The 15377-nt window shown below is 44.2% G+C and overlaps 1 protein-coding gene across 9 annotated transcripts in view; it reads right to left on the bottom strand.

Moving 5' to 3' along the window:
* Window positions 1-287: 287 nt before the first annotated feature.
* Window positions 288-15377, bottom strand: part of LIMS1 (LIM zinc finger domain containing 1) — a 94325-nt gene continuing 79235 nt past the window's right edge. For 6 of the 9 annotated variants that reach the window (XM_079940140.1, XM_079940141.1, XM_079940139.1 and 3 more), the window contains exons 3-10: window positions 10574-10640; window positions 9819-9939; window positions 9317-9466; window positions 7913-8063; window positions 7307-7399; window positions 6487-6535; window positions 5345-5420; window positions 288-2985 (exon numbers count right to left, since the gene is read on the bottom strand). In XM_079940140.1, the coding sequence (XP_079796266.1) occupies window positions 2871-2985; window positions 5345-5420; window positions 6487-6535; window positions 7307-7399; window positions 7913-8063; window positions 9317-9466; window positions 9819-9939; window positions 10574-10640 (822 nt within the window). In that variant the 3' untranslated portion in view covers window positions 288-2870. Of the gene's footprint in view, window positions 2986-3014; window positions 5165-5344; window positions 5421-6486; window positions 6536-7306; window positions 7400-7912; window positions 8064-9316; window positions 9467-9818; window positions 9940-10573; window positions 10641-15377 lie in introns of those variants that run through there. The other 3 variants (XM_079940146.1, XM_079940144.1, XM_079940145.1) reach the window with 1 other exon arrangement.

Here is a 15377-nt window from a genome sequence, read left to right on the forward strand (position 1 = left end):
TGCTTTATGATTATTGGGGTTTTTAAAAAATGATTCCACATATAAGTGAGATCATCCAGTATTTGTCTTCTCTGACTTATTTCACTCAGCATAGTTGTCCTATCCACGTCGTCCTAAATGGCAAGACTCCCGTCTTATTTCCGGCTGAATAATATTCCACTGTTATACAGACCACATTTTTTCATTCATTCATCCGTCGATGGACGCTTAGGTTGTTTCCAAAACAGCTTTCTTAAGCACTAGTCCTATATTCTCATGGTTCCATGTCTCAAAGCCATTCAAGTTAAGCAAAACACAACAGTTATTTTTAACAATTATGAACATTTATTAAGCACCAAGAGTATACTGCACTGGTTGCTATATAAAAACACAATTATTGACATAGTGTCCCTGCCACTGAGCTTACAATCTAAAATGAAATACAATAACAATGCTGTAAGCCAACCTCAAAATTTCCTTGATTTAGAAATTGCTATTTTGGCAAATAAATGAGGCAAAATGATCTACCATCAGTTACAATGTTAATAAGGCTTTGAACATGATCCAAAGAACGTTTGACTTGTACCCAAACGTTTTCCCAATTATCTTAGGCTTGATAAGAAAAAGACCACCTAGAAGCGGTAAACAGTTAATTATTTCAAACGGCCTTGTAGGATTTTAAGCCAAGATTCGCTCACTAGCCTGAGTTTCTCTCCGGCCAGAGGAAGCCGTGCGAAACACCGTGAAGTAAGCAAGTCCATCCTCTTGTCCACTGACAACTGTTCAGCCCTTCCTCCTCCCACGAGTGAGGGCTCTGTGTCCCCTACAGCGGAGAAGGTGTGTGTCTGGATAAAACACCCCACAGCCTTGGAGGCTTAATGAGGCAGACTTGCAGGAAATACGAACTCGTATTTTATGAGAGGGGTGAGCAGTGGGACCTCTGCTACAGGAGAGACGTGAACCGAGCAGCAGTTCAGCCCATGCCTCTTCCCAGTGATTAGAAACACAGGCAAATGGGCGCCTTCTGCTCCGAATTTCTGGTGGGAGAGCATTTAGGAATTTGGCATCGAGACCCCCAGACTGAAAACCCTGCACTATTCTGCCTGTATCCACAGTATAGTATTTAATAAATACTTTGAAGATTTTTGTTGCTGGTCATATATTAGCTGACAAAGGCACGCTGAAGGGATTCTGATTCTTGCTGTCAAATGCAAAGACAGTTTCAGACTTCTAAGCACAGTCTTGAACTATATATTGATTATCTTCAATCACTGATAATTCTTTGAACTCTAAAAGAACACTAAAAAATAAAGCAATTGGTTATAAATTAACTGAAATACAGTTTACTCTGTAAAGTGCATGCACAAATGTTTAAAAAATACATGCATACAAATATGTTAATGGCAGACTGGTAGCATCCTGAGATTTTTTTTTTTAATGGTAAAACAGTATTTCAGCAATTTTTGGAAAAACCAATAATTTCCCCCTAAGTCCACCTTGGCAATTTTCTTTTACATGATAACATAGCAGCAGCAACATTTAAAAAATGTTCACAAAATTTGCTTTGCATACAAGCTTATCAGGAAAGACTGGTCCAGAAACTTCAGGATAAAACTTTTTACAAAGTAAAGTAATTCACCACTTTTACCCTAAAATTGATACCTAAACATTCCTCTTGCAATTTAAAAGTGTCATTTATGCCTCCTACTTATAGGAAATAAAATCTAATTATGAGATTTGTAATGAAAAATTTGAAACACACATCAACATCCTTCTCTTCTAGTAAGATTACAGAAATTAATTTCAATGTGTTTCCCCAAAAAGTGAAAAAAAGTTTAACATATAATCATGGCTGTGGTAAATGAATTTGAGTTTACAAATCTCAGTCAGTGCACTTGTTTTTAGCTTGTAAGGTGTTAAACAGCTAGAATTCCTGATTAATGTATGTATTTTCCTAAGGCAAGGCAAGTTCGTTTATGTATAAAGCATAGATATTAGCTGGTTATAAAGGCAATAAGAGCAACACATATACATTCACTTTTTTTTAAAGTGATACATTCCAAACTACATAACATTTAATTTCATGTCCTATTCTAAGACTACATCTTTGACCTTAACCTTAGAAGCATAATTGCTGTAATACATTAAAAAATACTTCATTTCCCCAATATTGTAAAGTATACTGTATTTTCAGATACCTAGTATAAATTGTTTTGCACAAAATTTAAAAAGGAATACTATCAGCTATAACTACTGTGTTAAGTAACTGTGTGAAGAAGTTCACAAGGAGAACAAAATGTAAAACTAAGCACAGTAATTAAGGCATTTATAACCCTAACAACAAAACCCCCAATCACGTAGTTCTGAATATACTTGCTTCTTATCTTAGTAATGTGTGTGTTCATTTGCCGCTAGTTTGATAAATGCACTAAGACTCCATAAGGTCTGTTTTTCCTGGTTGGTTGTTTTTCTTTCTTATATCCTCCCAAACTGCAGTTACAATTAATTTGCTTTTGAATACGAAGTAAAATAGTGTTTATATTTTTATCTGAGTCACGTAAAAGCTGACTGCTTACTTTCATTTTTAAAAGTTATATTTAACTTTTTGGACCTCAATTAAAATTTAACACTTAACCATGTTTCTTTTGCTATTAAGTACAGTTGCCATTTCAAATTGATAAGGGTTACTAACAAAGGCAAATTTTGATCTCATCCATGTTTTAAATATGATTACACAAACTTTTTTTAATGAGAAAAAGGAGATGAAGAAAATCATTCAATAGGTCTTCTTCACTCTCAACTCTTGCAATACAGCTTTAAGGAAGGGTGTATTAGGTCAAGCAATGTTGTCATCTCTTATCTTTGCAGAGAAGAGAAAAAATAAGATGAAGTTATTTCCTTCCTAAGGTCTCAGCTAGCTTCTTAAGTCTTTTTTTCAGCTCCAATGGAAATTTCTCATAGCACTTCTTACAGACTGGCTTCATGTCAAACTCCACAAACTTATTCCTAAAGATAACAATAATAATAAAAAAAAGAGAAATTAGTGGAAATGTAGTCAACATTTGTATACAGACAGACAAATAACGTGCAGTAATTTTACTGAAGTAAATGAAGACACTATGCATATTACATCTATATTCATATTAGCAAAAAACTATAATTCTAATCTCAATTCTAATCATTACGGTAAACATAAAATATTCACAATATCATTTGAAGGAAGTTGCCCTTGTAAATTGATCTTGTACATCTATCTAATACAGAATGGATGTTATCGATACATTTTAGTCTGTGCTAAGTATACAGGGAATATAATGTAAATAAAATTCAGATAATTAAAGTCAATCACATTTTAAAGTACCATGAGAGCACTTTAAAGAACAGTCATTCAAAGCAAAGAACTGTATTTCTGTAATTTGAACGATCCTCTCTTTACTAAAGGCAAAATCATCTTACTTAGTATTTTATATCATGTAGCTGTGAGGTTTCATCTTTCCTGGCCTCCCATCCCCACAACACTAACAAGCATCTTGAAAAAAATCTAACATAATATATAGGTTATTTTGGTTGGCTGTCTGACAGAAAGCTTTAAATCACTCTTCAAGGGCACAAGTGGACCAGGTGGTCACATCTGTGACCTGTGGTCTGTGGTCACATCTGTGAATGGCATATGTACGGAGAACTCAACTCTTTTTAAAAAGCCAGGGCAATACACACTCTCAATTCACTTGTAAAACAATTGTGGACAGGTGTTGAGACGGCCTCCTAGCGATGGGTGATACATCTCCAGCTGACAGTTATGAGCGCTTATCACCATTGAAATCATGGGTCCTTAATTGTGAATGGAGCAAATGCAGAATTTTACAACTTGCTCATTTTCTGTGAAATTTGGGACAGGTCCAGTGATATGCTGTCAGCTGTGACATATTATTATATCTGCTGATATAATTTTAAAGAACAACATTAATGACAAAGTTAATTCCTGACCACACATTTAAAGTGAAAAATCTTTTATTTTAAAGCACCACATGGGAATTATTTTTACTGTTTTTCAGAGATCCTAATGCTGACAGTTATTCACATGATGTTACATTTCAACTAGCAATTTGATTTAAATAGTACCATTGAGTTAAAAGTTCTCCCAAAGTCTTCTTAGAACAAAAGCTATTAAAACCGCCATGTTTTTGATGAAAGAAATAAATTATCCCTGCTCCCAGAGATAATGCTAAACAAACCTTACGTTGTTTTAATCTTATATCTGAATTTTAATTCCTCTTTAATTTTAAACAATAAAAAAACTTTTAGAGCTCATAACACAATGGTACTATGAAGGAACTGGGACAATCATGCTAGCAATTTAAGAGAATTTCCAAGATTGAAATATTTCCCATAAAAATCAGGAATACAATTGAGTTTGAAAACATCAAGAAAATGAGTTCATAACCAGCAGCATGTGGGCAGTGAATGAAAGCACATATACACACACCAGAGATGCCGTATCTTATTATGTACCTTAGAGGGTCTCTGCTTAGACAGGAAACATGCTGAGAGGATTCAGTTTAATACAGAACTTAGAACATGCAACACTGGAATTGATCAAATTATATTATTCTAGGCAAAGAAACCAAAAACCAGGATTTTAAAAGCTGCAATTATCGGACAAGAATACTTTGAAACTTTTCCAGTCTCTATTAGGAGATTAGAATTCTTCCCTTTGAATCCACTGGAAAAAGAAAAAAGAAATCTATACCATATTGTGATTAAAAAAATGAGCTGAGAGAGTCTACAGGTTCAGGGACAAAAGTGAAGTACAAGCCAGTGTTAAGTGTGAACCCTTCTCAAGGTGTGGAACTTTAATAATTAGGCAGAAGGACCAGCTCTACATGGGACAAATGCTTCTATTTCAACCTCTCCTGGCTACAGATACATGCCCGAAAGTAACGAAAAACGCAAGAGACAAAAACAGAATGAAAACATATTCTAAAGGACTAACCAAAGGAGAAAGCAGTGAAAATGCTGACAGAGGGATAGAAAAGTTTACAAACAGACTGGCTTTTTCTTTTTCTGCTTGTCCTTATCCTTTGCTTCTCTCTCCCGTTTGGCAAGTCGCCTCTTAAATTCTTCTGGCATTTTCTCATAACAGTGTTTGCAGACTGGTTTTAGATCAATTTCAACAAACTTATCCCTTTGCGCAGGACAGAGAAGGAACAGGAGAAAACAGGGAACAATTAAAGGAAGAAGCTTTGCTCTTAGAAGGCCTGAACAGAAAGAAGAAATAAGGCATCAGATCATTCTTTTTAAACTCTGTTAACAGCGTCCCCTAAGCGCTCGTCGCGGGGCTCGCGGGAGCCGAGGGCAGACTTACTTGAGCGTTAACTTGGCGCTGCAGGTGGAGCAGGAGAAGCAGTGCACGCACCAGGCCTTGTTGAGGGCGGAGACCACTAGGGGACAGGAGGGGGACGTCACTCACCACACCCACCCGTCCCCTCCCGGGGTGGCTGCCCTCCTCAAGGGCTTTTCTCACCGAAGAGCCACACACGGTACTAAAGTTTCAGGGCCATTAACTGACCTTCAGTCGACGTTATTCATTAATTTATCTCGTCACGTTGTCAGAACACACAACCCCAGCTCTGCATTTGTCTCCCACGACTGTAGGCTTCCCCTTAGGGAAGACCACCGTTGCCTTTTCAACCCGTGTTGGTGGTTAATGTTTTCTTCACCCGTGAGGCATCCAAACGGCAGGTACCAGATCTTCACGCCGACGCCCCCCAGCCCCGCCCCAACTGCCAAGCTGTGACGGCGCGCCCGGCTTTCCTAGCACGGCAGGTAATTAAAACAAAGTCCAGACGCTGACTCACCGGCCTGCAGGAGCCTGTCTTCCAAGCCAGCACTAGGGCAAGAGCTTCCCTCCCCTGGCAGCTGCCTCCCGTGGGCGGGGGTAAGATTTATTCCCAAAGGCACTAGAGATCACTTTCCCGAACCCACCCCTTCGTGAAGGGCACGCGGGCAGTGTTTCAGAGAGCACTGGCCGAGTTAGGCTCTCTGCTCAGAGGCTGCAGCAGGAACGTTTGCAACTTCGCCAGGAAGCTTCTGGCAGAACTTGCTGCGCCTGTTGGCAAACACAGCTGCTTCCTTCCCGTCCACATCAATCAGGGACAAGGGGGCGGGCCCTGGAAACACCTAGAGATAACTGCCAGGGTGCAGGGGGCCCTTCCTAAATGCTCCCAAGAAACACGCCCTGCAGCTTCCGGAAGGAGGGACTGCAAGGAGAAGAGGCCTTGGGGTCGGCCGCTCCTATGGTAACGACCCTCCGGCGCTGGCCTACAGCATCACCATAGAGGAGCAGCCAGCCCACCTCTCAGGAGTTAGCGTCTCCCTGCTGGAGAACACTTGGGAAAAGTAACCGGTAACGATCGCAGTCCAAACAACCCTTTTCAATCTTCACATGACCCAAGGGTTTCTGTGTCAAAACCTGCCCTACAGGTTAAAACCGCTGCAGGTACTTACCATCACCTTCTATAACACGGTTGCAGTGGAAACAAACATCACCAAATAGCTGAAAATGAAAAATTACAACTAAGTATCAGAACACCAAACACTTAATATAAATAATTTCAGTTCTTTGTACAACTTAAAAACAAATAGCTGGCTACCTAAACCCAGAATTTGCCATTACTAGAGAGAGAATCAGCAAAAGTTCACTGACTAGTTTTTACTTCCTACAATGAAAAGAATTTACTCTTCATCATGATCAAAAACAAAGGCTCTGGAAATGTTCTGGATTTCAGGAAGCTAAAGGAGCATGAAAACCCTACACTGGGTCTGGTACTGGAGTGGAAAAAAGGCCAGAAGGAGTTTATTGGGTCAGGTGACAGAACTGAAACGGACAGATTGAAGTCATCAATACAGGTAACCATGGTCACATAAGAGATTCCCGTATTCTTGGGAAATGTACACTCGAGTATTTAGGAGTAAAGGACCATGGGGAACTCATCATCAAATGCTTCAGAAAAAATACGCATGTGTTTATATGTGTACATAAACTTGTATATAAGGAAACGTGCATTCACGTAAGTGTCGTCTTCATAGAGAGGGCAGGACACACACATGCTGAAGCAGGTAGTAAACCTGAGTAAAACAGGTATTTTCTTTGTATTTTTTTATTTTACAACCTTTTCTGCGAGCCTGAAATGATTTTCCAAATGAAACGTTAAAAAGCAATCGCTGGAGCCCAACGTACGTTTTCCCAGAGCTCTCCTTGTACTTAAGTATTGAGAGGCTCAGGCCCATACAAGTGTGCGTAGTATTCCACGAGCCCCGTCACTACCTGGTTGTAGTGGGTTTCACAGTACGCCAGGCCCTTCCTCTCGTAATGGCGATGTCCGAGAAACGGTTTCTCACACTTGGCACAAACAAAATGCTGGAAGAAATTGCGTTAGTCATACTTGGATCGCCATGTTTTATTTACACAGTGAAGCAAAACCCAAGCTGAAGCAGCTCAGAGGAGACCCGTGACAGCCTGGACTGCTTATGTCACTCGGGCCACAGGTGACCCTGTAGAGCAGCCAGCCTTCGTCCAGGCATCCGGAGGCCTAGACCCTGGGCTGCTTATGTCACTTGGGCCACAGGTGACCCTGTAGAGCATCCGGCCTTCGTCCAGGCATCCGGAGGCCTAGACTCGACAGCACAGAGTGAGGACAGAGGTGAGCGTGGGGACACGTCTCTGGGCTGGACCAGGACACCTCCTGCCTCAAGGATCTAGGAAGCAAGAGCACTGCTTGCCTCGCCACTTGGAGGTCACAGAGCCGTGTAGAATCTATGTTCTTAGTCTTCCACGAGGTCCACATGTGCCCCTCAGCATCTCCCAGCCTCGCCAGCGCACCTGAGCGTCGGGCGTGCGAGGGCCCCGGTCACCGCTCCGCAGGGAACTCACCTCCACGTGCCACTGCTTGCCCATGGCGTTCACCACGCGCCCTTCGATGGGCCGGCGGCAGGCGCCACAGATGGGGACCCCCATCTTGTCGTGGCACGGCAAGCAGTACAGCTCCCCCTTCAGCTCCCGGGCGTCGGCGGTCAGCTCCTTCCTGCCCACGAGAAAGGGACCCGCTGAGCAGCACCGCGGCGAGGCGGGCAGGCAGTCGGTGCAGCCCCTGTGCCTCCGCGGTTCCGAAGAGAACCCGCAACGACCCCTGTGGCTGCTTTTCTCCCCCCGGAGGTGGTCAGAGTAGTCTGATCAAGACGCTTGAACAGGCTTCAGATTCGTATCCAAACCTCCGCCTCGTGCGGTGCTGACAAGCCGGCCACACACCACCGCGCCGGCCACAGCTACCGTCCCCTGTCTGCCGTCACTTCAGAGTCCCTCGTCTTCCTTAAACGCTGGGGAGGAGTATCCCAGGCGTGAGGACAGACCCGCCGATGTTATCCTCCCAAAATAACCGAGGAGTTTGGAGACTAGCTCCACTTACTGACGCTCACTAGCAAGCTGCTAAGCGTAGTTTTAGGTGAACAGAAAATACACAGACGGAATGCTCAGACCGGCCCTCCTCCAAATGCTTACGTTCACTACTATTTTCAGTCTCCTGAGTCAATAAACAGAGATGGCCCCAAATCAAGATGAATTTCATCGGGTTTAAAGGATTCTTTAGAAGTGCTCATGAACAATGAACCGAGGGAGGACAGGCAAGAGAACGAGATAAGGTAGAAACTGAACTCCCAAAAGAAGCTGTCTGTCAGCCTTCACCCCAGCTCTCCACTCCCTACCGTAACTTAGCACGGATGGTCACGCCGACTACAGTAAAGTATCTTTTCCACTAAGTTCTTATATTAGAAGGCAGATTCCGAAGCTCACAGCCTAACAATTTATCATGAGCTTTTGAGGAAAAAAGAAAAATTCCCTTTAGGTGTAAATACAGCAAAAGTAACGAATGTAATTTAAGATAACACTCTAATGTCACACCCTGTTATGCACGTACCAAGATAAGACCTTTTTAAGTTTTTTGTTTGTGGGGGGATCCTGGACTGGAAGAACGTGGTTATGAAAAACAGTTGTGGGAATCCTTAGGGATATTCTAACACGAGCTGACTATTTAAAGGTACGTGTACATGTTCACGTGTACACGCACACACACAAATGTGGCAACATGTTGCCTGGTGAAACTGAACGAAGGGTATGGCGGCTCTCTAGGTATTAGTCTCCAGACTCTTCTACAGTTTGAACGTTTCCCAGATTAAAAGTTGAAGGAAACCGATCTGGGTGCCAGAGTAACAGAAAGACTACACATCAGCGTGACCCCTGGTTCCCCCCGTTTGTGCAATGAAAAGGAAGACACTGCAGTACCCGCAGTTGGCACAGTTGAAGTGGTCTGGGTGGTAGGGGTCGTTCTTGAATATCAGAGGCTGCTCGTCGATGATGGCGTGGCACTTCTGGCAGATGTACTTGCCGAGGCCTCGGGCCTTCTCTCGGTTATGGCAGGGGCGACACAGATGTCTAAACAGAGCCAGAACGGCTTTAGAAGCTTAAATTTAAGATCTAAGGTTCTGCCTAATAATTAAAAAAAAAGATTCCCATATCTATGAAAAGAAATTAAAGAAACCATTTCTTTAAACATCACCGCTGGGCTTAAGAGAGCAGAACCGAGCCCCGACGTTTCACACGGAGAGTTATTTATCCCTCCCAGAGGACCAGACTGATGGCTGAGAAACTCCCTGTGGTAGCCTCTCCCGCAGACACCAGGCCCCATGCCCCGACTCCGTGTCCGAGGCCCCAGGGAGCACGCGCGAGCGCAGAGCGTCACTCTGCCCACCCGTGCCCGACGGGTGACAGGGTGCCCTGCTCCTACCTCCCGGCGCTCTTGACAAACCCGATGTCTGCCAGGACCCCCTGGCAGAGGTCACAGCGGAAGCACTCGGGGTGCCAGCTGTTGTTCATGGCTTTGATCACTCGGCCGATGATGAATTCCCCTGCGGAGAGGAGCACACGGGCTGCAGCGCAGCCTCCCCGCCCTCAGCCGCCCCTTTCCCCACGTGTGCGGCTCCCGCACAAAGCGCTACGTTAGAAAAGTGCTTCCATGTCATCTGAGTCCTTGTTTTGGGTTCTGTAGCTGCCACACTTTCAGGCTGTCTATCACATCTCTGAATCTGCTTTTCCAGAGGAGGTACCGGGCTCTCCCTCTCCCGAAGGTCTTTTTGTGTTTTTCTGGTCATGGACACAGAAAACAGAAATCCACTGCACGTTTTCTTGTACCACGTACTTAATTTCTTCCTTCGTTCAACCTTGTCAGCATGCTACTCGGTGCCCCCAGTCTCTCCTGCTGTGTGACACGCAGGCCACTCCTGCGCGTCTCAAGGTCCCCGCTGAGGCCGCCCGGGCTGCACTGACAGGGAAGAAAGGAATCCTACGGGGCATCGAACAGAAGTCCGGTGAGTCCTGGGCTTACGTTCACCCTACAGGCCCTGAGAAGCGTCATTAACATTACTGACGGGAAGAGGGCTGACAAAACACCGCACCTGCACGCTTTCCTTCCTATGAGCACGTGCTATGAGGTCGTTCTGAAGGAAACTTACTTTTCACCGTGCATTGGGCAGTGGAACTTACCACACTGGTGACAGCAGGGAGCAAAGAGCATCTGAAAGTCATGTTCACAGTACTTCCTTCCTTCAAACTGAAACAGAAAGTACCAGCGACTTGTAAATAGAAAACAATCCCGGGATGAATGGAATTTTTCTGCGGAGACTGTAGGAAAGAGGTTTCTGGACTAGAGCTCTGCCCAGAATCTGTAATCCTCCTGAGATATGTAAAGGCAGACACACTTTGGTACCTTCCTGGCACCTAGTGTGGGCACAGGAAATACCCGCTGAGGCCAGAACTGATCCTCTGCCCCCAGAGAAGGGTGAGCTCCTCCCACAGACACCCCCCTGGAAAATGTGCACAGACGTACAAACCTCCCCCCACGTTGAAAATACGTACTTACGAACAGTAAATATGCTAGCATATTTTAAAAAAATAAACATTTTTAAATGGGGCCAAAACCCGTTTAAAAAAATATCCTTTTCCTACAGGTGGAAAATTTATCCTTCATTTCTCTCCTTGAACTGTTTTCCTTTCATTTCCCCCCAAAAGTTTTATGCTACAATAGTTTTTCCACCAAGGTCTTTAACTGGTCATCCTACCATATTTCTCTGCAATTAAAATGTATTGTGAAACTTTAAAATTTGTTTTACTTTCCAAATCCATAACGCCCTAAAGGTTAACATTCTTCTTCTTCTGCATTGTCATTACAATGATTATTGGTATACAAATGATGAAAACATAGGTATGTTACGAATGTTACATTTTATTCACTATTTAATTATTTACATGAGAAGCAAACCCTAATGAGATGAGCAGGGCCACTCTTTACCCTCACCATTACTTCATGCTTCCACGGATGAAGATGACTGACCACTGGAAGACTCAGGGTTCAACATTAATTCTAGATTTATTTTCTATTTTGGGGGTTGCTTGTACCCTTTTCATGTAAATAAGTCATGGGAATTATATAATGCGTTCCTTTGAATCTCTGAGCTCCTTACAAGTTATTTGTCAAAATCACATATTGTTTGATTATCAAAATCCATGCTTAATGATGTTCCAGTTGTCAACTCAATCTCCTCAATTATGGAAATTAGCTGCAGATTTAGCTCATTCAATTTATTGACCATATCCCCTACAGCTTAACTGGCATCCGGGCAAAGCAGATTTATCTTGTGCCAGAAAAAGTCTTACTTCATTTTTAAACTCAAATGAATGAGCTCTGATACATTTAATGAGTCTATTTTTTTTTTTAAATAAATTTATTTATTTATTTTTGGCTGTGTTGGGTCTTCGTTTCTGTGCGAGGGCTTTCTCTAGTTGCAGCGAGCGGGGCCGGGGGGGGGGGGCACTCTTCATCGCGGTGCGCGGGCCTCTCACTGTCTCGGCCTCTCTTGTTGCGGAGCACAGGCTCCAGACGCGCAGGCTCAGTAGCCGTGGTTCACGGGCCCAGCCGCTCCGCGGCATGTGGGATCCTCCCAGACCAGGGCTCGAACCCGTGTCCCCTGCATCCACAGGCAGACTCTCAACCACTGCGCCACCAGGGAAGCCCAATGAGTCTATTTTTTAAAGTTACAAACAGAAGGTATTAACTCTATACACTATTACTCAATATTGCGTCGCAGTGCATTGTAACCTGTAGCCCAAAGCAGAAGTTATTTATAAGTGAGATGTGCTCCTTTACTGAGCGTATATTGTGTACATTCATAGAAATCCGATATCGAGCTTTCAGCAGTAAGTTTTTAAAGAAACGTAGTATAAAAATGCAGAAATAACTGTACTTAGAAATGATCAACTTTTTACCTGCCACCTCGTCTTGCTCAGTGGAGGAAGGAGACTCAAACTGTCTCAATTTGCCACTTAAGTTTACTAGTGAAAGGCTGGGTAATGGTAACAAGGCGTCGTAAAGCCTTCAGAAGGATAGCGTTTTGTGGCTTGTGTGCACGCCCGAGTGGCAGTTTTAATTGATCAGTTTTTAAAATCAGTATTTTCGATGGAAATAACTCGATCAAAGATCTGTCACAGACTTTTGAGACCCATTAAAATCAAGTGTAAGGAGAAAAATAAAAGAAATGATCAGCAATGACTCTGCATTTAATGAAAAGAGAAAGACACATATTGCTTAAAAAAACAAAGCAAAAGGAGGCCAGCAGTTGGCATATACGCTGTATTTGTTAGTAGAAGACTGAAAAGCTTAGGGCCGGTTGTGGTTGGAATAAGTCTTTAAAGCTGTGATTCATGCGGGCAGGACACGGTGGGGCTTAAGGACCCTGCCGTGGACGGACGCAGACGCAGCCCGGCTGGACCGCGACCTGCTCGGCCCGGTGAGCGGCACGCCTGCTCTGCTCGGCTCCCACCACGCCCGCCCTTCTGCAGCCTCTCTGCACGCCTCTCTCTGCCTTAAAACAATGAGTCCTTTTGAAATTAGGGGACGAGATTAGGGCAAAGTCCTAAAAGACCGTTGTCACGACGACTCCCCACATTCCCAAACCTGCCATCTATCTGCATACAGAACACCCGATACGGCTCCTCAGCTGGGCTGCATCCTTAGCAAGAGAACACATAAGGCCGGGAAAGGTGGGTAGCCCTGTGGGTTTAGGGACCCCTCCCCAAATCTCTTCTGATTGGGGTCCTAGAGCAATTTGTCAGAGTAGGATTTCACATCCCTTCCTTTCGTCAAGGGCGAGGACTAAGCGCTATCGGGAATACAAAAATATCATCAGGCAAACCGATTTTAGGATGAACAGTCCCTGAGACCAGAATCTGAGGGTCCAGAAATGGGCCCTTGAAACCATCCCTATGGCAACCCCCCCTGCATGCCCGGGGTGTGCTCCCCCAAATGAAGACTTCTGAAAAGGGAGAGCTTCTTTTGCTAGAGCGAGCTGCCTCTTTTCTAAGCACGTAGAAATGATCAGACACACTCTGGCTCGACTTCTGAGCGCAGGAGAAAGGCCGGAGGCTGATCCAAAGTAAAACTCTAGGGTGTGAAAAGAAGAAACGTCAGAACGCGTCAAGGTGGAAGAATCAAACTTCCAGGAATACTGTCTTTCTAGGTACAACCCAGAACTGGTTTATCATAGAACAAGTCTGTAGAATAAGAAAAATTAATGCTCCAAATTCGCAGCGTTTAACAAAATGCCAAAGAAGCCCGCGACCCGCCAGGATGGGGAGGGGACCCTGGCCAAGAACAGCCCTGCTTTTAATGGTTCTAAGTTTGGTCTGGAGTTCCGTGAAGATTCTCTTTGGGGGAAAAGAAGAATCCTGCCGCTTTAAAGAAAGCTCAGAATTGGAAACTGTGCTGACGGTCTCACCTCCAGTCACATGCAGATGTGAGAAGTCTTCCCAGGTTTCCTGCCCACCAGCCTTGCCCCCAGGGTCCAGCTTCCTGAGGAATCACTATTCCTTCCATATTAGAGGAAACCAGGGAAGTAACCTCTTTGTAAAGTCTTCCCACTAAATCACTCACCACAAATTGGACTTTCCTGTTATGCATTTGTGATGGGGGGGGCGGGGGTCACATTGGGGGAATTCACACTAAGGAGAGAGAAAGGTGAGGTGTCCTGAGCCGAGCTGGGCAGGCTGCCTGGCCTCCCCCGCTCCATCCTGTCGGTAACTTTTCTGGAATCACGTCACTCTGGAACGCACTTTATTTCACAAACCATTTCCTTTGGGGAAAAATTAAGATAATCCTTTTGGAGGAAATCCCTGATGTCACAAAATGAGATTTAGGAAGTGGTGTCATGGCCACACACAGTGTCAGGGCCTGGAGGCCAAATGGGTGTTTCCCCCTGGAAATGGCATTTCATCAACTGCCTGCGACTTGGCCGTTTTACAAACACCTCTCCACGTTATTGGAGAATGATGGGCAACACCGACAGCCCAGGAAGACAGGCTTCCCTCTCAAGATTTAACCGCAACACCAAAGTAAGGATCACGAATCACACGCAGTGTTTTGTTCTTATTTGATCACTGTCTTCCGATATGGATAAAGTTAAAAGATGGATAACTTTTGGGGGCTTCCCTGGTGGCGCGGTGGTTAAGAATCCGCCTGCCAATGCTGGGGACACAGGTTCAAGTCCTGGTCCAGGAAGATCCCACGTGCCGCGGAGCAACTAAGCCTGTGCGCCACAACTACTGAGGCTGCGCTCTAGAGCCCTCGAGCCACAAGTACTGAAGCCCACGTGCCTAGAGCCTGTGCTCCGCAACAAGAGAAGCCACCGTAATGAGAAGCCCGCGCACTGCAACGAAGAGTAGCCCCCGCTAGCCGCAACTAGAGAAAGCCCGTGTGCAGCAACAAAGACCCAACGCAGCCAAAATAAATAAATAAATAAATTTATATTTTAAAAAAAGATGGATAACTTTCATAATCATTAGTAATTAAAAGTTATTTAAAATTAAAATGTAGAAGTAGAATCTTTTAAAAGAGAAAACTGAATTTCAGTTTGGGGAGCCGGTTCTAGTTACTACACAGAAAGTATGTCTTGGCTTCTGGTAAATGACGACGGTATTTTCATTACAGCTGAGTGATGAGCTGCCCAAGGATGCGTACAAGCACATCTCATTTTATTGTACTTCGCAGATAGTATTTTCTACACACTGAAGGTTTGTGGCAACCCTGCTTCCCGCGAGCCTGCCGGCGCCATTTTTCCGACAGCATTAGTTTAAATTAAGGTGTGTATGTTGTTTTTCAGCCATTACGCCACTGCAACTTAATAGACTACATATAGTGTGAATATAACTTTTCTATGTTCTGGGAAACCAAAAGATTCGTGCGACTCGCTTTATTGCCGTACTCGCTTTGTTGGGTGGTCTGCACCCAAACCCACAC

This window comes from Stenella coeruleoalba (assembly GCF_951394435.1).
Source record: "Stenella coeruleoalba genome assembly, chromosome: 13".
NCBI lineage: Eukaryota > Metazoa > Chordata > Mammalia > Artiodactyla > Delphinidae > Stenella > Stenella coeruleoalba.